General features: G+C 37.4%; 1 protein-coding gene across 1 annotated transcript in view; it reads left to right on the top strand.

The window, feature by feature from the left end:
- CFAP47 (cilia and flagella associated protein 47) overlaps window positions 1-24303 on the top strand; it is a 338472-nt gene that overhangs the window by 17908 nt on the left and 296261 nt on the right. The window contains 9 exon segments of the mRNA XM_053655801.1: window positions 1081-1208; window positions 6032-6267; window positions 9940-10129; window positions 11117-11330; window positions 14405-14595; window positions 15216-15385; window positions 15485-15581; window positions 20770-20986; window positions 21321-21562. Coding sequence (XP_053511776.1) covers window positions 1081-1208; window positions 6032-6267; window positions 9940-10129; window positions 11117-11330; window positions 14405-14595; window positions 15216-15385; window positions 15485-15581; window positions 20770-20986; window positions 21321-21562 — 1685 coding nt within the window.

The raw sequence follows: 24303 nt of genomic DNA, 5'->3' as shown, positions 1-24303 counted from the left end.
CTGTTTTTAAATATGTAGTAGCAATTTCAGCTGCACTGGAGAGGTTGGAGTGTGTGGTGATTACTCATCTAGTTGTTAAGTATGTTAACCCTTATTTGTGAGAGTTCTGCAGGGTTAATGTTCTTCTTTCTATGGCTATAGGGTCCCTTGGTGATATCAATTGTTTGCTGAAAACTGAGTTGGGTTAAAGAGAGGAATACACCAACTAATTATTGTATTTGTAAAATCTGTACTTACCTTATTCATTATAACTTCCTACAGGAAATTTCTTTGGTGAATCTGTCGGATTCTTCTGTTCAGTACAAAATCTTTGAAATTCTAAGAACCCTTTTTTTTTAATGGCAGCATGGTCACTTTGAGAGTCTAGCATAAACTCATAGATATGAGTATGATTTGAAGTTGCAGTTGCATGTGTTCTCAACATTATATTTGCGTTCTTATATAATATTTCACATCAGCCTTTTGGTATGTATTTGAGGTATCCGCTGCTAGAAAAGCTGACCTCTAGTTAAGGCAAGTGAAGACTGCCAGTGCGCCGACCTGTGAGGGAACCCATCTCTGTCTTTGGTCCTGCTTCTCTTCCTCCCATCTTTCCTTGCCTGTTCTCCAAAATTACCTGTTCTCCTCTAACAACAGTGTGGCGAGCAATATGTGCTTAGTCTACGGGAGCATCAGTTATGTAACAGAGGTTTGCAATTACATCCAGGGGTAAGAAGGACTATTTAAGAGAATCAACCAGAGTGCTTAGCCAGCAATGAGCTCTGCATACAAAAAAAAAAAGAGGACTTTACATAAAAAGTGGCATTGGTGTTGGACCTTGATGACTTAGTGTTTTTAAATAACCCTTGCCTTGCAAATGTTGGCATGAACTCATTTGTTTGGATATTAACATTTCATGGCCTTCTTTTGGCAAGTCTCGATGTCTGTGCTGTAATATTGGAAAATTGATCACAGTCATATTTTTATTCCTGAACTTTCATCTGTTTGCATAGATTTAAGGGTTCCGTTGATATTCCCTTGTGAGAGGTAACAAAGTGTATTATCTTTGCTGTAAATATTACCAACCATAATTTTTTACAGGCTAACCGGCGATCACAGAATGGACGATGATCCCGCACACAGGCAAGACTATGTCGTCTTTTTGAGATTTGACACTGTGGGAAGTAAGGATGGGTTTTTGAGAGATGACAACAGTAAAACCATCAGAAGTAAGTGTGAAATGAGTATAATCACCTAATGTATAGCCGTTTAAATTGTTTAAAAGTTTGGACATCAATATTTGTAGAAGCAATATAATAAAAATACACAATTATTGAATAGAATGAAAATGCAAATGTAATCAAGAGAACTTAAACTGTCTTTTGTGGTATGTAAAGGAAAAAAATCAACCTCAGAATCATTTACATAGTAATCTTCCGATTATAATTTAGGAGACTTTATTATTTTAAAATGACATTAGATAAATATGATCTAGAATAGCAATTTTCAACCAGTGTCCCAGAAGAGTTCTTAAAACATGCTATGCCTGACTATTTAGTCAGGGGCACTGACCTCTTTTCCTTTAGATTGTCAAGTAAAAAAATGACAACAGCCCACACAACAAGAGCTGGCCAGTGTGCATGAATAAAACTTATACCTATCTTTTTTTGCTAGCTTGGCAAAAGATATATTTTTTGGTGTGCTGCAGAATTTTAGTAATTAGTTTATGTGTACCATGAGATCAAAAAGGTGGAAAATTGCTGATCATAGTTTAAGGAGTGAAAAAACAAACAAACAAAAAAACCAATCTGGTGTGTTTTCTCATGTAATCCTGTAGCAGAGCCACGGGATTCTATTGCCCACCGCCAGAGAAACTGTGACTCCCAATGGCAGAGCCTTATGAAAAGGAAAGAAACTATTTATTCAAAAGTTATACAGGTTCAGCCCTGGCTGGTGTAGCTCAGTGGATTGAGCACGGGCCTGTGAACCAGAGGATCGCGGTTCGATTCCCAGTCAGGGCACATGCCTGGGTTGCAGACAGGTTCCCTGCAGGCCAGTTCCCTGCAGGGGATGCACTAGAGGCAACCATACATTGATATTTCTCTTCCTCTCTCCTTCCCTTCCCCTCTAAAGATAAATAAATAACTCTTAAAAAAATAATAAAAATCTGGCTTCTTTAAAAAAAAAAGTTATACAGGTTCAGAGTAATAGCAGAATTCTGTTTTTAAGTCCTAAGGTCTCTTAAAACTAAACACCCATAAACACAGAGTCCTGCCTCCCCTTGCCAAACCAGGCCAGTCAGAGGTACTGTCTCTCAGGTAAAGAAATATAAGTCTGTAGCTTGGCTAGGCAAATTCCCGTTTTAACATTCTGGCTTCTCCCAGTTGTCTGTGCTGGGCTAGGCTCCTGCTCTTAATCCAAAACCATATGGCGCCCTCCTCATGGTCGGCCGGTGAGGGTCCTCCATCCTTTCAGACTGCGTAGTGAACACCTCATGGCTGCCCCATGCTTGAGTTTAAATCCTCACCCTGCTCCTCCTACATAACCCTATTTCCTACTCCTACCAAGGGTTACTACTGCCCTTACTATGGTTTCTTCTGCCTTTCTCAACTGCCATTGTTAGTATGGGCAGGCATTGCTCTGTGTCCACCTTCCTACTTTCTAGTAGGCACTGTAGCCTGGGGACCACCTCCTGGCCGTATCACAGGTTAGAGTCACGTCCATCCTGGCTCTGAGTGTGGCAGGTACAGGTATCAGCATTACTAAAACACTGGCCGAGTTCTTTAGATATGCAAAGTAACTTTCAGTGGCCTTGCTCTGCTTCCCCTTTCCCCAGCCATATTAGTGAGGGTTTGGGGGTTTTTCAGCCTGTTACAATCCTGGATTGTCTCTTAGAGATTGATATGGGAAAAAAATGACCCATTCCATCTCTACCAGATCCTTAGCTCTCAGAATCTATATACAGTAATAGTCAAAGAACAGCATCTAGTGTTCTGGTAAATAGGGTACAATATCCTGTTATAGGATATTGATAAGTGCATATGCTTTGCAGGCTACATGTTGAGATGCATTCCATTTTTTCACATTCTTGGGTAATACTGGTTGGGCCGCAGTGAGCAAAAATGGAACAAGACTTGGAGGTCAGCTTAACAAGACAGATCAAAAGGAAAATAAAAATATAGGCAGGTGAGGGATCAAATCCAGAAAGATGAGTCATGGCAAGTCAAGAATCAAAGATTTGCATGTCAGTACAGTGACATACAGGGTGGGGCAAAAGTAGGTTTATAGTTGTGAATACGCAAAACAGATTTTATTCTTGTACTATTATTTATTATTGTATTTTGCATACAAACAACTGTAAATTTACTTTTGCCCTACATTGTAGATTTTTAGAAGATTTTATTTATGTATCTTTAGAAGGGAAGGGAAAGAGACAGGGAGAGAAATATCAATGTATGGTTGCCTCTCGTGCGCCCCCTGCTGGGAACTGGCCTGCAGGGAACTGGCCTGCAACCCAGGCACGTGCCCTGACTGGGAATCGAACCATGATCCTTTGGTTCACAGGCCTGCGCTCAATCCACTGAGCTACTCCAGCCAGGGCCCACATTGTAGATTATTAAGCAGGGTTGAACTGTGTTCATAGGGCAGGAATTGACTGCTATAACTATTTATCTCGTGCTTTGTGATATTGAGCTCTGAGCTCTGTCTGATAGAATATTTGTTCAAGGATTGCAAGTTAATCTAGTTTTTCTTTTAAAGAATTTATTTTTAGAGAGAAGGGAATAGAGGGAAAGAAACATCAATGTGTGGTTGCCTGTCGAGTGCCCCCTATTGGGGACCTGGCCTGCAACCCAGGCATGTGCCCTGAGTGGGAATCAAACCAGCGACACTGGTTCACAGTCCAGCGCTCAGTCCACTGAGCTATACCAGCCATGGCAACTCAATCTAGTTTTGAGTGGCTAGACATGGAGACGCTAATTTAGAGTCTAGGATTGGCTAGTAAGAGCATCAGTGCAGAAATACAAACTTTTTTTTATTGTAGTTACATTGCTCTCTCTGCAAAATTGTTCTTTCTCCCAATTAGAATATACAATTCATAGGTCCTATCTTCTTTCTAGTATCTCCAAAAGTTAATGTTTCTCTTATTACCCAGTTTATATCCCAGCTGTTCATTATTTTAGTCACCTTTTCCCATGTACACTTAAATATCTTGACCCATCTCCTGAATGACTGAGTGGAAAATCTCTAATCTCAGTCTACTCTGTGTCTGCACCTGGGAAGCTAATTGTGATACAAAATCATCGTGTGAGGTTTTACTTTTTAATCTATAACCACTAACCCCAAGAGGTTTGTTTAAACTGTTTGCCATCTCTGCTGCATTCCTGCATTTATTCACATCCTCACAATATGTGAGGATGTCACATACCTTCCATTTTCACCTCAAACCTTCAATATTTCGTCCTTCATCTTAGCTCTAAACTTGTAAATATATTAAGTGACCTAGTAGACATTTTCATTTGGGTGTCTACTAGGTATCTCAGAATTAACATGTCCAAAACAAGAACTCACGGCTTCTCCAGAAGCTGTCCCTTCTGCATTCTTTCCTGTGTCAAGAAGTGGCAGTTCCTTCACTTCAGTTACTCAGGCCAGAAACCTTAGCATCATCATTGATTATGTGTTTTTTTTTTTAAAGCACCGTGCATTTTTAAAAAGATTTATTTATTTATTTTTAGAGAAAAGGGAAGGTAGGAAGAAAGAGAGGGAGAGAAACATCAATGTGTGGTTGCCTCTTTAGTGCCCCCCACTGGGGACCTGGCCCACAACCCAGGCATGTGCTCTGACTGGGAATCAAAGTGGTATCCCTTTGGTTTGCAGGCTGGCACTCAATCTACTGAGCCACACTAGCCAGGGCTGATTGTGTGTTTTATTTCCTATTCTACATGCAATCCATCAGCAAATTTTATTAACTTTACCCTCAGAAATATATCTTAAATCGACCATTTCTCACCATCCTTCTACTACTGTTATCCAGACATATTTTGTTCCTTCAGATTTTTGGAATGTGCCAACCAAATGCCTAACTTACAGTCCTTGCCTTTGCTGTTCTATTTGGAATACGCTTTTACTAGCTTTTCTTCAGGAGTCCCTTTATAATTTTGCTCAAATATCTCCCCATCAGAGGCACCGTTTTGGACTTCCCCATATAAAGAGTAGCCCCAAGATGATGTGCTCTGTCTTACCATTATAGGGGAGGAAAAATAATTTTCCATCTACTCTTCTAAGTTCTTGGTTGATACCCCTTATAATCAAAGACAGATCACAGGGGAAAGACAAACAGAAGTTTAATAACGTGTATTTCCAGCATACATGGGGGATATCCAGGCAAACTGAGTAACTGTTCGAAATGTCCAAGCCACCACCTTAAATACCATCTCTAGCTGAAGACTAAAGAAGTTGTTGGGGGTGAGGAGCCATTATGAGAGCTTCTGTGGCAGAGCCCAGTAAAGGAGGGTAAGGTTATGAACATTTAAGCCTCTGCTATCTCCATTGATGAGAGTTCCTTCCGGATTCAGAGAGGGAGACAAAGGGATATTTCCCTTTTAAATGTAAATGTCCTTTTCAAAAGGTCAACTTGCAAGTTTCAGAGCTTTTCCTGTATCTGCTCTTTCTAAAATAATGACCTTTATGCCAAAGAGGCTTACTTAGGGGTGACATATCCTGCTCCCCTTCACCCTGCGTTACCTTTCCCCATAGAACTTACCGTCTCTGAAATGCCATACATTTACTTATTTATTTTATTACCAATGTCACCTCACTCGAATGTAAAGTCCATGAGAACAGGAATGTTGTCTATTTTACTCACTGCTGTTACCCTCAAGACGTAGAAGAGTACTTGGCCCTGAGAAAGCGTGCAATGTTTTTGTTGAATGAAAGATCCAATGAGCTACCGAGAGCTCATCGAGTCTTTCAGATGACATGGTTTGGACTAAGGAAATATATCTTGGATTCCCAAAACCCTTTTTATGTTAAAAAGCTACTTTTTTTTAAACAGATGATCGGTTTGAGAAATTGGAATTGGCGCTAACAGGCTCAGGAGTTCCTGTTGTATTAAAGTTTGATTTAGGAAAAATTCTTAATTTTGCACCTTGTTCCATGGGTGAACGGTCAGAGGTTGCATTTACTATGGAAAACCGCAGCAAATTTCTTCCTGTGATATACCACTTTAAAAAAATTGCGAATTTTAGAATTGACCCTGAAAGGGGCAAGCTTGGTGAAACATGTATGCAGGTAAGATAATTTTTCTGTGCCTTCACACACTGTAAATATTTTAGGGTTTGCTAAAATGCCTTGCAGGGGATTAAAAACTACATTTGTTGTACCAGTGTTTCTAAATCCTAGCTCTTCTGTGGCCTAGTTATGAATACTTTTGTATTGGCACTTACACAGTATCCATAATTATTTGTTAAGTGCTTTTTATGTGCCCAGAAAAGCATTTGACACTATAAAAAATGTAAAGAAGTGCAAAAAATAGCTACAGCTTTTAAAAGTTTTTTTTTTTTTCTGAGAGTATTTATTTATCTAGTGTCTAAGAGGTTGGCCCCTAAGCTTAAATATCCACAACGGAGTCTTGGCACTCTGCATAAGTGGGTGCAGGCTTGGTCTGAGCCACCGGATGCCCCTGGGCCAGCAGCTGCCAACAGCAGCAAAAGGTGAATAGGAGGCGGAGTCAGGCACTCATCCTGATCCCAGAGACTGACGGGGCAAGGGGAGTGCACGGTTCTTTGCGTCCCACTGCCAGACTGAAGATTGGCCAAGCTGGGGTAAGCACATGTGGTAGAAGTGAAGGTCCAGTGTCATGAGTAGAGACTGTAGCCCAAATGCCAGCCCCAGTGCCAGCTAAGCCAAGGCAGGAGTGAGAGTTTGTGGCACTTTTGCCTTTGAGGGGCCCAGGCCTTTCCCTCCTGTGAAGGGAGGTGATATGGGGAAAATGGACTGAATACTTGCTGAAGAGGTAAGTTTCTGAGCCTTTTACATGTCCCCCTATCCCTCTCTTCCTTCCCCAGTTCTTCAGAGGCTGTTACGTAGGGAAAATTTTCTTGTGATGATAGCTTTCAAAATTGACATTTTTAGCAACTTTCCAATATGCCATACAGTATTACTAACTATAGTCATCATATTGCACATTACATCCCCATGACTTATATTTTTTATAACTGCAAATTTGTACCTTTGGAACTTTTTCACCCATTCTGCCCACTGTCCTTCACCCTCCACCCCCTGTCTCTGGCAAACCACCAGTAACCTGTTCTCTGTATCTATGAACTCATTTTGTTTAAAGATTCCACATATAAATGAAATCATAGTCTATCTATTATTCTCTGACTTATTTCACTTAGAATAATGCCATCAAAGTCCATGCATGTTGTCACAAATGGCAAGATTTCCTTCTTTTTACAGCTGAATAATATTCCATGTTTTTTAATCCATGTTGGTGGACACTTTACGTTGTTTTCATGTGTTGGCAATTACAAATAATGGTGCAGTGAACGTGCAGGTGCATATATCTTCTCAAATTAGTATGTTTATTTTCTTCAGATAAATACCCAGAATTGGAATTGTTGTATCATATGGTAGTTATATTTTAATTTTTTTGAGAAACATCCCAACTGTTTTTCATAGTGAATGCACCAATTTACATTCCCACCAACAGTGCAGAAGGGTTCCTTTTTCTGTACATCCTTGCCAACACTTGTTATTACCAGTGTTTTTGATGACAGCCATTGTAATAGGTGTGAGGTGATACCTCACTGTGTTTTTGGTTTGTATTTCCCTGATGATTAGTGATGAGTACCAATTCATGTATCTGTTGACCATCTATGTGTCTTCTTTGGAAAATTGTCTATTTAGATATTCTGTCTATTTTTTAAATTGTAGTCTTTCTTTACAAATGAGCTGTGTGCAGTCTTTATTTATTTTGCATATTGGCCCCTTATCAGATATATGATTTGCCATTACTTTCTCCCATTCAATAGGTTGCCTTCTTTGTTGTTGTTGATGGTTTCTTTTGCTATGTAGAAACTTTTTAGTTTGATATAGTCCCTACTTGTTTATTTTTATTTTTACTGTCTTTCCTTTGGTGTCTTCTTTGAATTTTTTAGAAATGTTTTCATATAGTCCTTTAAATGTATTTATAATAGGCGACTTACCCTCTTTGTCACTAAGTCCAAGGTTTGGGTTTCCTCAGACAGAGTTTCTATTTATTACATCTTTCCTGTTAGCCATACTTTCCTATTTCTCTGGGTGTCTTATATTTTTGTTGAAATGTAAGCATTGTAAATGATATAATTTGGCAACTCTGGAAATCAGCCCCCAGGATTTACTGTCCTGGAGGAGTTTTTTTGTTGTTTTGTTTGTTTAGTGACTTTCTTGGCTACTTCTGTAAAGGTTGTTTTCTTTGCTGTGTACAGCCAATCAGGTAATGCTGAGTTGATTTAGAGGTTAGTTTATGACTGAGCAGAGATTCTCTTACAGTCTTTGTATCAATAAATGGCATAGCCTTTGCCAAGAGCATCTAAGTGTGTTGGGTGGGGAACGTCTTCACTCTTTTGTCACTTAGTTCCTCCCTCCTGCTGGCCTTCAGTTCCTCCTTGTACTGGGTTTCAAAGTCAACTAGAGGTGAGAAATTAGAGCCTTTTCAAAATTTCCAGGGCAGGCACATGGTTCTGCACATATGTGTTGCAGTGAGATTCCCCAAAATATGTCAAAGCTTTTCAAATATCCTGTGAATAATTCATTTTATGCTTTTCTCCCTCTTCTTTTTTCTCTTTTCCCTCTCTCCCTCCCTCCCTTCCTTCTTTCCTTCCTTCCTTTGTCTGTTTAGCCTCTTATTAGCCTTAAATGGTAATGCTGTGATGTTCAACAATTACCCCTGATTTTTTTGCAGTTGGAGGGCAAAACTTTGGGGAGAAAGTTGTTCACACAGAATGAGCTCTGAGTCAGGTCAATTAAAGGCACCCTCATAATAGACTTATCAGCTAGCTTCCAGATAGGACAAATAGGGACATTTCTCTGGGGATGGCTTGTTGGAGAGGCCCAAACCAGTTATTCTCCCTCAGTGGCTGCTAGGCTAATAGTTTTCACAGCTACTATAGTTGCAAGGCTATTGTTTTTCAAGAAGAGCACAAAACTGGGAATAGAAGGATTGCAGTAAGTAAAAATACTGCAAAACCATTTACTATTTTTCTTAAATATATGCTCCTTGAATTTTTGCAAAGTTTTGGGTAATTTTCAAATACTGATTTTTGAAAATTTGATTTTGACATTTATTTTAGTGGTCTTTTTCTATTGGTAGAGGAAAAGATTTCTGGAGATCTGTAATCTGCTATTCTGGAAGTGCTTAAGTACCATTGTATTTAATTTTCTTAAATAATTTTCCAATAATATGTATCATAAAGGTTTTTCAATACCGTATATGATATTCCTAAAGCACTTTAATATCATCATGATGAACTAGGTCTCCTTAAAAATTTATAAACATTGTTTTCTATTTTTTCTACCAGTACAATATTGTTTTGTTAAGCCATTTGGGATGTTGTAACAAAATATCTTATACTGTGTAGTTCACAAACAACACAGGTATTTCTCACAGTTCTGGAGGCTGAAAGTCCCAGATCAGGGTGCCAGTGTGGTCAGGTAAGGGCTCTCTTCCTGGCTGTAGACCACATATCCTCACATGGTGGGAGGTGCTAGCGAGCCCCGTGGGGCCTCTTTTGTAAGACCACTAATTTCACTCAAGAAAGCTCAGTTCTCCTGACCTATCACATCCCAAAGACCTCATCTTCCAATTCTATCACACTGGACATTAGGTTTAAACATATGAGTTTTGGGGTTTCACAAACATTGAGCCTATAGCAGCTAGTTACTTTTCTTTCTCTCTCTCTCTCTCTTTTTTTTTTTTAGAAAGTGACATGTTCATTCGTTCCACATCAGTATGGAGTCTTTAAAGTGAAGCAGTTCATAGAGTTTATTGGCCCAGTGGCAGATAAAAGTTGTCATTCTTTATCACTAAAGCCTTTTCATCAAATATATTTAATATTCAAGAGTACTTGCACAGCTTCCACCAAGCATGTGGCGATGAAAATTAATCGTGGTAAGCTATTGTATAGAGCCCTTACCTTTTTTTTAATGTTAATACAGGATTATCTTAATATGCTAATTACTCACCTATATATATCTCAAATGTGGTCTAATCTGGTGGTTCTTACCTTCTGAATGCCTTAAAATTACCTGAAAGGTCTGTTAAAATAGATATCTCTGGTCTACATCCTAGCATTGATTGTGAAGTAGGTCATTATTAGAGCCCAAGGATTGGCATCTCTAACATGTTCCCAGTAGATGCTGATGTTGCTATTTTGAGTATCATACTTTGAATATACTGGTTTAGTGGTCTATAACATCTACTGAATATTTCAGTGTTTTTTCTGTATTATTCTACTTCTTTGTTTGATTATATAATATAAACTGGTTTTGACCATTTCATGGATATTTTTGTTGCGACTGTTTCTTCGTTTTTAATAAGATTTTATTTATTTATTTTTAGAGAGAAGGAAATGGAGGGAGAAAGAGAGGGGAAAAAAACATCAGTGTGAGGGAGAAACATTGATCGGTTGTCTCCCTCACATTCCCTGACCTGGGACTGAACCTGCAACTCAGGCATGTGCCCTGACCAGGGATGGAACCTGTGATCTTTCCCTGTGTAGGATGATGCCCAACCAACTGAGCCACACCAGTCGGGGCTGTTGTTTCATCTAATCCTCAGTTATCTTTTATAAATTGAACCATATGGAATTGCTGATACTCAACTCTCTTTAATCTGTATAAATTCGTTTCATACAGGCCAACCCAATCCTTCAAGTTACTATGTTTATTTTTTATGCATTTATTATTTTGCTATATTGTTTTCTGTAGGTCCATTTATTAAATGAATGATTTATATTTTCTGAATGTGTTTATTTATTTAGGGATTTAGCTTTAGTTTAGAACCAATGGTGTAGTGTATTAATTAACTCATGGATGTAATTTGGAAAACTGAAATTAAAAAAAAACCATTTAAACTTAATATCTAATTCTATAAAAGGCATACCCCCTTCGACCAGTAATTCTACAGAACAGACTATGGACAAAGATTTGGCAAAAAGCAAGGAATGTGCACCTCTTGCGATGCTCCCATTGGTCAAGACATCCATTCAAAGTGATCGCTTGAGTACAGAGTCCATGAAGGTGGTGCAGATACCCTTTCCCACTGAGCAAGCTGCAAGTGTCAGGCCCGGAGAGCAGGATAAACAGTTCAGGTAACATGCTATATAAAAGACCTGAAATTTTGAGTCAATGATCAGCATAATATAAACAGGTCTTACTGTGTACTGATGTCACAAACTAATAATGGTAATAATATGATGATAGTAATAATATTTATTATTTCTCTTTTTTTACATTAGATATGGTTGTGGAATGCTACTGTATGTGCTTTATCTAATCTTTCATCACCTCTGCTCTATACTTACTAGCAAGTGAAAGCTATACCAGATTGTTTACAATATGCTGTTGACAATTATACAATAGTAATAGAAATAATCATTTTAGGAAATGTGGCAAGTCCTCACATAGTTACATTCATTGAGTTTGTCTGAAAGCTTGAATTTATCTAATATTAAAAAGAAACATTTAAAATCCTGTAAAAGCAGTCGTTATCATCATCATCATCATCTCTTTGTTCCATTCCCTCAAAGTCAGGTTTCCAATAATCTTTCCCAAATTGAACTAAAATTTCTCTAATTAGGATTATATGTGATGTTAAACCTCAATTTACATTTATTCAAATCTCAAATAAGTCACTTCTTTATCAATACTTAGGGAGAAGAAACCCAGGCATCCTGACATCTTTACCTGGGCCACTAGATTAGGAATGGTTTTTAGATGTTTGAGACTGAAATGGGTTTCTTTTCTGTCTGTTTATGTGCTATTGGTGGACAATGTTCCTCCCTGGGCCTTCTCTACTTGTCTCTTGACCTTTGGTGAGGCATTAAGCTCGCTTAATTTTACAGCAATTCCATTTGATTTTTAGGCCATAATTGCTTTATTTTTCACAATCAGAAAATTCTGGGGTTTTATATAATCTATTTTACCATATTGTTTTATAGTTTCAACCAGAACAGGCTTTCTGTCTCTCTTTTTTATTTGGCAAGTACCATAAAACACAGATGCATAAAAATTACTCAGATTCCATTTTAAATAAATATATAGAATTAAAAAAGGAAAACCCCTGCCTACACCTGACTCATTGTACTCCAACCCACCCTGCAGAGGCAGCTGCAAACAATGTTTTAGTGTGTCCTTTATAATTCTTTCCTGTGCTTAAGTATACCTATGTAGAGATATAATATGTGAATTTAATATTAACATTTTATTTCTGTCTAAATCAATATTAAGTTGATTATCTAAAAATGCCACAATTTCTTTGAAGATGCCTAAGTATTTCCTATTTATTCCATGGCCATAATTATTTTTTTCAATTCATTCTTTTCCATACTCATAGAAATACAAAATTTAGTCATTTTTTTTTCTGGCTAGCAATTAGTAATTTAAGTAGTGGCATTTTGCAGTATATTAAATTGTTGGTAAAGATTATTATAATTTTATTTTTAATGCATTTTTACCTTTCCAAATTTTCAGAAGAAAATACAGTAGCAATTTTTGTCCAGTTTTTGTTTACTGCAGTATGTTCTGTGCTTAGAACAGTGTCAGGTATATAGGGGCACTTGGTAAGTATTTTTAATAAATAAATGAGTTAAAATATTTTATTTACATAGTAATTTTCCTCCCCTGTACTTTGAACATTAAAAAAAATTACCTACTTAAAGCTACAGAGGTATTTGTTGAAGTTCAGTTTTTAAGGAGCTGATAAGCACTTAGTTAATAGACAGCTTTTGTCACTTCAGGCATTTACTACAATAGTGAATCCCCTGTGGATAAGGGGGGACTATTGTTCTCCTTTTTAAGTCCCTCTTTTTCTTCTTGTTACAGACATAGGAACTTCACAGAAAGGAATTATTTCTTGGTTCTAAAGGTGGCTAAGGTTAACAGAGCCTAAGGGGAAATTTAAATATCAACTAAAATTTAAGTATAAAAGATTCTTTTTTGAGGCTTCCAGGAAGATGGCACAATAAACTTCACACTATTAAGGGTCAAAACACACACAAAAAAAACAACTGTCTTTGAATAACAAAGCATTTGTTTCTCTCTTAATACCTTATTCTCTTACAGACTTTAAAGCTGTCTCACTGTAACCATTGAGGCATTGTTGAAAACAGGGAGAAATGTTAGATTAAATTTCATTTGGCTGTATAACTATAGTAGTTCCCCCACATCCATGGGACATACATTCTAAGACCTGCCTAGTGGATGCCTGAGACTGCAGATAATACTAAACTCTATATATGCTATACTTTTTCCTATACATACATACATACATACATACATACCAATGGTAGAGTTTAATTTATAAAAACACAGTAAGAGATTAACAGCTATAACTAATAATAAAATAGAATAATTATAACAATATACTGTAACAATGTACTGTAATTATATGAATGTTCCTTCCCTCTCTCCTCTCCACAACACCCCCCCATCTCCCTTTCTCTCTTAACCAATCTGATAACCAAGGAATTTATACTGTGACAGGTGGGGAGTAGAGTCAGCATGGATACACTGGACCAATGGATGGTTCACTTCCAGGGCGCCATGAAGTGGGAAGGTGTTAGGTTTCATCGCATTACTCAGAATGTCCCAAAATTTAAAACTTATGAATTGTTTATGTGTAGAATTTTTCATTTCATATTTTCAGACCGTGGTTAACTGAAACTGTGAAAAGTGAAACTGTGGATAAAGGTAGACTGTTGTAATAAGTACATACTTAATGACTTAAATATTGAGGGTGAGACTCTTGTGATTAGTAAAATTTGCTGAGGATCAAGGTGGATCAAGGTGAGGTGTGCATAAATGTACTTTTTTTAATGGAAAAGATATGATGGGTGAAAAAAAGATCATGAACCCAGTTAGTAAAGATGAAATGTAACACTAATAAGATTTAGACACAAATCGTTTACACAATTTGGGTTCAGGGTAGGGACCATCACATTTCCCTGACATTAGGCATTCTCTCTGATTAGTTAAGAAGGAAAGTAGATATTATTCTAGTTCTCTGTGTAATAATGTCTTGATATATAATAGAATATGAGGGACAGGACTAGAATCTGTCCTGGGCACCATGCTATGCCCAATCCCTGGCATAGTTGGCACTCAATAAATACTAATTGGATAAATGCATATATGTAAATATTAACATGGCTTATTCATATTGTAGGGCAATTTCCACAATGAGACCAAAACTGAGCTATGTGGATCCTGAATATGCATATACTAATTCTGAAATCTTACGAAAGAAAGCAAATGAGGGCTATTATAAAAAATACATCGATCGCTTAAGAAATAAGCGCCTGCAGAAACAAGGAGAAAGGTAAAGTTCACTTCCTCAAGCAATAGGAAAGAGATCATGATGCCTATAGAACCAGATTTTTTTTCCTTCACTGTTTAGTTTCTTTTTAATGATTTCAATGACTTTTTCATACATGAAAATAGTAAAACCTTAAATTACTTTAACTGCAATGACTTATTTTTTTCTTGCCTTCAATTTGGGAATGTCTTAGGTGGGTTTCCCCAGCATCAGATCCTAAGACAGGGCTGCCAGCACGTGTGATGTTTGGAGAGTGTTCCTTTAGGAGAAACCTGTACAGAGTGAGAGAGGCAGGATAGGGCAAGGGAGGCAACTGATACCTAGGGTCTCTTAAGCATAAATTATAATACATAGTTAGTCCTGCCTTGAGCCAAAGGGACTTGCCTTTTCTGCTCCTTAGCAGTCATTGGCTGCGAGCTGTTCCAGGGTGTGGTGGGGTGAGCCTAACTTCTTTGGGGAACTATTTGAGAGTGGAGTCTCCTTGGCAGAGGGCAATTTTTTTTGCAGATTAGTGCATCATTCTGCTTTAAGTAGATCTGAGTGGAGCAGCAACAGCACATGCAATGTGGGGAATATTTGGGTTTACAGATGTATTTTTCAAAGGACATGGCCTTAATTTATTATTATTATGATATCAACAGGAAAGATGGGGATTCATTTGATGATGATAAAGATATAAGATCAGACCCAAAGTCAGGTCTAAAGTCACCCTCACTCTCAGATTCGGAAATAGAAGAGGACCCATCTCCAACAGATTATGAGCCTGAACCTTACCAACTGCTGTGTACCAGAAATATGGAATCCAGGGAAACAAATGCTCTAGAAAGAAAGGCATGTGCTATAATTTACATTTTATTATTCCATGAGAACTCTTAAATTACCATTTGCTAATATTAACAGTTAATTTTGGAGTCATTTGATTTTCCACAGGTTCTCAAAAAACTTAAATCAAAACCATCCACGCCTCATGAAATACGTGACTGCAGCTTAATTTTGACACCAAGGCAAATTCACCAAGTAATTGTTGGTAAGAATTTATAAATACCTACTAATATCTTTCTTTCTTAACAGATTTATTCAAGTATAATTTATATTCCATAAAATTTACCAGTTTAAAGTATGTAAGTCAATGAATTTTAGTACATTTACAAGATTATGCAATCATCTCACAACTCATTTTTAGAATTCACTCTCCCTGTTCTCACCTGTGGACCCAGACAACTATTAATCATCTGGCTTTAGATTTTTCCATTCTGAACATTTTATATAAAAGGAATCATACAATACATATTCTTTCTTACATTTTTTTTTACGTAGCTCATGTTTTAGGGGTTCATCCTTATAGTTGTAGGTATAAATTTTTTATTCTTTTTTCCTAGCTACATAGTGTCTGTTTAATCAGAATACTGCATTTTGTTTATCCTCATACTGGTTGATGGACACTGAGGTGTTTCCAGTTTGAGGCTATTGTAAATAATGCTACCATTAATATTCATCTATAATTCTTTGAATGGAAATATGTTTTCATTTCTTTTGGTTAGATTCCTAGCAGTGGAATTGCTCAGTTGCATGGTAAATTTATGTCTGACTTTAAAGAAACTGCCAAAAAGTTTTCCAAAATGACTACACCAAGTTATAGTCTCACCAACAATATATTTTGGCTGCACCGTTAGTCTGAGTTAGGGAACTGGGGACAACTCCTCCTTAACCTTGCAGGGATGTTAGTGTGTCACTTCCTAGGTCATTTTTACCAAGCCTGTTACAGGATAATTCCGGTGAAAGAAATACTGGTTAGACTATATTTGTCTGAAAGGGAGTTCTCATTTCATGCTATGCAGGCTTAGGGTGGCCCTGAGACGTGGGCAGAGGATGATGAATTGGTGTCGATGTGCTGATTCCCTCTCTGGGGAAAACCAGGCACACAAAACAGCAAATACCAACTCTGACATTGTCCAGATTAATGGAGACATCAAAAGAGGTGCAAGGTCCTAAGCAAAACAGTGAGAGGTGATTAAGTATCATTTACTATGCTCCTGTTTTGTGCCTTTCATGTAGATAGGTACTGGGCATTATAGTCCCAGGAATTTACCTGTACTACTGGGTGGGAAATGCTTTGTATCTTCCAAATTGGTGACCAACTAGTCAAATGAACAGATCTATACAAATGCAAAAGGAGCAAAGTTAGAAGACAGTGTCCAGTGCCTCTTCTACAACTCCTCCAGCAACTTCTCTCCCTTCTTCACCTGCTGTCTTGAGCATTTTAATAATGGTCCACTGAGGACAGGGCCCCTGTCTGAGTTTACAAGGTCAGTTAGAGGAAGCATGTATGGAGAAGGCAGTTTATGAAATTGGCAGGGAGGTATAGAGGAGGAAACAAAGTTTCTTCTACCCTTCTGAATTCTTTAGCTGGTCTAATAATTACATTGACATAAGACAGATTAGCCAGAGAAAAATAAATTTGATTTCACATATGTGGGAGCACCATAAAATACGAGACCCAAGGAAATGTCAGACAGTTGAGGTTTATATGCTATCCTGAGCTAAGGGATGGGATAGGAGTCTGGAGCTTCAAAGGGGAGGAGGGTAATTCACGGGACAAGAAGAGCAGATGTTTGCCCAGCTATACAGATAGGTCATTCAGATAAAAGTTATCTCTGATGCTAGTTCTTTCTCTGAATCAGGCCCCTGTCTGAGTTCTTTTAGGAAGTCAGGAGGAAGAGGCAAAAGTTTTCCTTGAGTCCACTAGGCTTTAATTCCTGTCAGTTCAAAATAATCCACATGCTAAAACGGCACATTTTGGGGTCACTTATTCTGTTTCTCTTCAATGGTCACTCTCATTTTTCTACCTTGAGGGTGCTTTATAAGCCTATACACAGAACAGGGGGTGGTACTATCAAAGGACATGGTAGTTAAAGAAAATTTTCCTCTGTATTTATATTTTGAAAAAGTGAAATTGTTGTCAAGAGACACAGGAGAGGATTTGGGGATTCATTGAGTCGATTAGTGACAACTATGATAGGAGTCTGGCTTCCATTTTTGCTTCCTCAGCATATGTCCAGTCATTTTGGTTTTAAACTGCCGGTTATTGATACATAAGCCAGTCATTGTGTTGAACAAGTTACAGACATGACTCATTTAATCCTTAAAGTGACACAAATAACTTATGAGGTAAATACTTTTATTTCCATTTTAGAGGTGAAACACCTTGATCAGATTGCTCAAATATTTAGTATTGGGGAGTGGACTTGAAATTAGGTTTCTTTAGCCAAACATTCTGTCTTGATTTCCCTTCTCATTCTGTTTTCATTGTCATACTTTTCTCTACAGTATCACTCAGGTTTTTTGCCAACTTCTTTCTCTACCTAGTAGTATTGTTAAATCATAATATAGAATTTTGAGTCTGTTTTCATTAAATATATCAGTCTGAATTTTTGCTTTGTTTGATTTTCTTTTTATGTCTTTGTTTTGGTGTTAATGTTGGCCTCCTAAAAACTGAGTTGAGAAAGTTAGGAAGTGGTCACTCCACTACTATGTTCTAAAAGAGATTCAGTAGAATTTTGAATAAGGAGATTTTGTCTTCAGAAGATATTTCATTACAAATTCAATTTCTTTAATAGTTGTAAGATTATTCAGATAATCTATACCATTTTAGGAGACTTTTGGTAGTTTGGGATTTTTTTTCCCAGAATCGACTCTCTTCATCTAAGATGCCATGTTTATATGTACAGAATTATTTGTAGCATTCCCAAAATATCCTTTTAATGTCTGGGTTAGCAGCATCTATAGTGATACAGTCTTTTTAATATGAGAAATTTATGTCTTTCTTTTTTCCTTTTTCAGTCTTGGTAGAGGTTTATCCATTTTATTGTTCATTTCAAAGAACAGGCATTTAGTTTCATTGATTTTTCTCTCTAGGTTTTCTGGTTTTAATTTATAATAAAATTTATAGGAGTACAAAAAATATCCAGCACCTAATGTGGTATAATGTGCTATACCTGACATTCAAACAAAGACTACTAGGGATAAAAAGAATCAGGCAAAACAACCTCTAATAACCAGAAATAATCATCAGTTAAACCTACTCAATACTGATACATATGTTAGAATTGAAAGACAAGGGCATTAAAATAGTTTTTATAATTATCTTCTATATATTCAAAAAGTTATATAGAGATATAGAAAATATGCAAAAAAATGATCCATGTAATGTATAGATTCAACATAATTCCAGTCAAAATTTCATCAGTATCTTATATAGAAATTGACAGGCTTATTTTAAAATTCACTGCCCTGTCTGGTGTGGTTCAGTGGATTGAGTGCCAGCCTAAGAACCAAAGGGTGACAGGTTTGATTCCCAGGAGGAGCTCATGCCTTTGTTGCAAGCCAGGCCCCCAGTAGGGGGCATGCAAGAGGTGATCACACATTGAAGTTTCTCTCCCTTTCATGCCCTCTCCTTTCCCCTCTCTACAAATAAATAAAAGCCTTTAAAATTTTTAAAAATTCACATGGAAATGCAAAAGAATTTTAATAGTTAAAACAACTGTGAAATAGGAAAACAAGTTGGTTTCAAGATAAATTATAAAGCTATGGTAAGCATAAATATAAACACATAGATCAGTGTTCAGAAATAGAGCTACACATATTGGAGAACTGAAGTTTGACAAAGATAGAAAAGCAATGAAGTATATGTAGAAAAGATAGTCTTTTCAATAAGTAGTGCTGGCATATATGAAAATATGTGCCACACACCAAAAATATACAAAATAGAGTTTGTTTCTATATCTTACATTATATACCAAAACTAAATCAAAATAGATCAGAAGCCATGTGCTTCCTTGTGGAAGGAAAAATAGGAAAAATATCTGTGACCACGAGGAAAGCAAAAATATTTCAGATATGGTACAAAAACAGGATCCAGAAAAAGAAAAAAATGGATAAATTGGAATTGATCAACTTTAATTCTGCTATTCAAAAGATACTGCTCTTCAAAAGATAAGAGGGTAAAAACAAGCCATAGACTGAGACAAAGTGTTTTCAAATTATGTATCTGGTGAAGGAATTGCAACCAGATTGAACTTAAAACTTTTGAGACTCAATTTTAAGAATACAACCATATTAAAAACAGGTGAAGAATTTGAGCAGACAGTTTGCTAATGAAGATGTATAGTTGACAAATAGGCACATGGGAAGATACACATTGTTGGTTGTTAGGAAAACACAAAATAAAACCACAGTGAGATAAATGTATTAGAATGGCTTAAGTTAGAAAGCCCCATTTCAGTTGTTGCTGGAGATGTGAGGGAACTGAGACTTTTACATGTGGCTAGTGGGAATATGAAATTAAACAGCCACTTTAAAATAGTTTGTCAGTTTCTTATACATTTAAACATATGTGTATCATGTGATCTGTCCATTCCATTCTCAGATTTTTATCCAAAAAGAAATAAAAGTACGGGTGGGTGGGCTGTGATGGGAGTAAAAGACAGAAAACTGTATTTGAAGAACAATGAAAATAAAACAAATGGAAAAAAAGAAAAAATATATATGTTTGAATAAGTATTTGTGCAGAAATGTTTTAGCAGCTTTGATTGTAATAGCCAATACCTGGGAATGATTCAAGTGTCAATCAACAGGTAAATAGACAAACATTCACCTAACATGGACTACTACTTAGTAATATAAAGGGATGGACTATTGACACATGGAACAACATGAATGAATCTCCAAGGAATTTGTTGAGTGAAAGAAGTCAGAGAAAAGCTGTACAATGCTGTATTATTCCACGCATACAAAACTTTAGACAATGCAAAGTTATCTACAGTGATCCAAAGAGGATCACTGTCTGGGTGGGAATGAGAGTCTGGGAAGAGAGAATACAGAGGAAGGTGGGAAGGGAGAATATCAAGAGGGTTGAGAAAGCTTTTTGGAGTGATGGATGTTCAGTCTCTTCACTGTGACTTTTTCACAGGAGGAGACATGTCAACACTCATGAAATTCTACACTTGTAAACATGTATAGTTTACTGTGTATTGGTTATAATTAAATCAAGCTGTTAAAAAGCAGGATAAGGCATAATTATTTAAACTGTTATGATATTATAATAAATATTTGCCTGAGTACTTTTTAAAAATAAATTAATTGCTCAAAATTTAATGAAAACTTTAAGAAATGAATACATTACCAACATTAAGCTTAATACCTTTTTTAAATTTTAGGGCCCTCTGTCCTTAATTTTGGTGCCATTTGTGTACACTCCATAAATACTCACAAACTACATGTTGTTAATATGCTACCGAGGCATGTTTTGCTCAAGTTAGATGTTAATTTGAAAGAACTTCAAAAAACCAAACAATTTTCATATGTGATTCCACCTTCATCCAGTACTTACATTTCAATGATATTTCACTCTTCCACCGCTGGAAAATATTGGAAGTAAGATTTATTTTCAAATTTCTATTTTCTAGAATTGAAGTGTCCTACTATAGAATATGTTTTTATTTGCCCCAGTAATTGTAATGTATGTGTGTGTATGTACATATATAAAATATTTGATCCCAAAACATAGAAACTATATATGTATCAAGCTGTGTATTTATAGACTCCTATTTCAGGCATAGTCAGTCTTTCATGATTAGTTTGACGTTTTGCTTACTAAGAACCATTTGTGGATGTTAGTCAATAATATAGGCATTTTCACATGTAGTTTAATTCTATAATTGCAAATAGTTCTTCTCAGTTAAATTTGGATACCTTTGTTGTGTTACAGGTCTTTCACCTTTACGGTTAACAGTATACCTGGCGGGCACCTCCTAGTGATGGCGGTTGTTATGCCAGTGAGACTTGAGCTATCTTCTAACCACCTAGTGTTGAAACCACACGGCTTCTTGTTGCAGACCTATTTTAGGGGGACAGTTACGTTGTCTAATCATCAGAATTATTTGGTTCACTTTCAATGGATGCCAGTAAACACAGAAAAAGGAATAGCATTTTCTATGTGTCCAGGACAAGGTAATAGTTTTTTCTATTTGTTTGATTTAGACATTCATTTATTCATGTATTCAGGAATTAATCATTTATTGCATGTATATGGTATAACGGTGCTAAGAACATAGAGGTAAATGGGATATGGTCATGTAGGTATTTGTTTTTACATGCATAAAATGTACTTAAATTGATTTAAGTACTGTATTAGGGTTCTCTAGAGAAATGGGAACAATAGGAAAAATATATATATGCCCAAAATTAAGGAATTGGCTCAGATGATTGTTTTGAGTGGCAAGTTTAAAATCTTCAGGGCAGTGTATAGGCTGATGACTCAGGGAAGAATTGATGTTGTAGTCTTGAATCCAAAGGGATATCAGTCTTTCTTTTAAGACTTTCAGCTTATTGGATGAGGCCGTATTACGCTGTAGAAGGTAATATGCTTTACTGAAAGTCTATTGATTTAAATGTTAATTATATCTAAAAAAATACCTGCACAGCAACATCTAGACTGATGTTTTCCCAAACAACTAGGCATCATAGCCTGGCCAAGTTGACAAATAACATTAACTGTCACAGATACTGGTGAACTCAGTATTTTTTGTTTGTTTAGTTTTAGTTTGATGATAATGTTATAGAACAGAGGTCCAAGGGGGCAATATTTGGCCCACCCAGGGATGCCAAAAACTGTTACAGAACAACAAGGCCTCCCTCCCCTAAGGATGGTATACTAATACCATCCGGACCACCTACTGGGCTCGTCTGTCCCCCGCCAGAGGAAAGACATCTCTCAATGCCAGAGACTTGTGAAAAGGAAAGGAAAAGTTTATTTAATGCTATACAGACTTAAAGTAGTGATCCAATGTCCCCATTAAAATATCAAAGTCCTTTAGGATACCCACAGCGCTTCCTTCTCCCCCTGCCCTAACTCCGGGTACTGTAACTCAGGAAAAGAAGCACATGTCCAGGATCCAGGCTCCTGCCACCATCTGGTGGGTCGCTGTCCAGGCAGGATCTCTAATTACTCCAAAGCCATGTGGCACCTTCTCATGGCCTACTGGCAAAGAGTTCTTTCACTCTTTTTCCAGGCAAAGTCTCTCCTGCTTCCCAGGCCACGTGACCAAAGGGAGCACCCCAAAGCCACATGGTCCTCTTCTACCAGAGCTGCAGGGGTCTGCTCTCTTGCCAAAACACCATGGTTCTTTCCTCCACCAGAGCTGTGGGGAGGGGAGGGTCGCCACTCTGGCAGAAGCCACGTGGTACTCCCCTTCACATGGCTGTGGGGGTCCCCACCGTCATGGGTTTTAAATCCCTGTTCCTCCTTTGCAGCCCCATTTCCGACTCCTCCTACAATCAGCTATACCTGCCAGCATTCCTGTATTATTCCAAGTTTACTGGGCTGCCATTGTGAGTCTGGGCAGGTGTGGCTCCCTGGCGTGGAGCCAGTCATCTCCAAGCTCTCATACAGGCACCGTAACCAGAGGGAGCAGTCCCCCAGTTCTATCTTGGGTAGAAGTCACTTCCATCCCCCTGGCTCAAAGCATGGCCCCAGCTATCTAACATATCTATGCAGCCAGTTAAAGGCTATAGATATGTTAAATGACCATGCCAGAGGTTAGCTGCAAAGCTGTTGCTGTACAAAACAGCTCTCAATAGCCCTGCTCCATGTATCCCTTCCCCAACTCACACCTATGGTGGGGCAAGGGGGAGAACATCTTAATATTTCCTGGACACCTTGAGTTCTGGACCCCATTCTAAATCCCTTTTTGGGCCCCCCTCTTGGCTGTGCTCTGTTACAATAATAAGATATGATTCAGAATGATTGAGATTTTGTTAGATTGTGAATTAGTTTATGAGAATCCACAAATTCTTTACAGTTAATATTTACTACAAGTAATAAAGTCTAACAAAATTAAGAACTTAAGCCCTGACCAGTGTTGGCTCAATGGGTTGAGTGCCATCCTGTAAACAGAAAGGTTCCTGGTTCAATTCCCAGGCAGGGCATGCGCCTGGGTTGCAGGCCAGGTCTCCAGTTGGGTGCATTCAAGAGACCACTGATCAGTGTATCTGCTGTACATCAGTGTTTCTCTCCCTTTCTTTCTCCTTCCATTTCCCTCTTTCTAAAAATAAATAAATAAAGTTAAGAACATGAAACTGTCATTTAAACAAGAATTTTTAATTAATAGAAATTCATCTCTGACTTACCATTTTTGATGGCTCCTTGTATTTGTTAACTCTTAACCTTGCTTCTGCCATTTCCTGGAATTGATAACTCCACATAATGTGTTACAAAACTGAGCCCTGTTACCTGCTAACCTGTCACTTATCTAATAGCCTGTCAAATTTGGTAAACATCATTGGGATGTAGAGTGAGGAATTCCATGAGGACAGAAGCTATCATTTAAACAAGTAAAATGACAGAATGATGAATATTGTATCTTTATTTTATGTACATGTCCCGACTTTCCATCTTCCTCCTTCTTTATCTCTAATTTAGGAGTAGTCTTCATTTGTGATCTAAAGAGAATACAAATGGTAAATTCAAGGTCTGCTGGCCAAATCCAGCCCTCCACCTTGTTTTATCCTGCCTGACATCTTGTTTCTACCCAGCAACAATGCTGAGATCCTTTCCCCTAGTTAAGGAGTAGTTACGTTTATATAGACCTAAAATTATACTTGGCCCTTTGACTCTCACAACCGTGAGGCTAATGCAGCCCCTGATGAAAATGAGTTTTACATTTACACCCCTGAAATAGACTGTATAGATC

This window comes from Artibeus jamaicensis, unplaced genomic scaffold, assembly GCF_021234435.1.
Source record: "Artibeus jamaicensis isolate MK-2021 breed Jamaican fruit bat unplaced genomic scaffold, CSHL_Jam_final scaffold_1283, whole genome shotgun sequence".
In the NCBI taxonomy this organism is placed as follows: Eukaryota; Metazoa; Chordata; class Mammalia; order Chiroptera; family Phyllostomidae; genus Artibeus; species Artibeus jamaicensis.
This window is presented reverse-complemented; position numbering and strand designations above follow the sequence as displayed.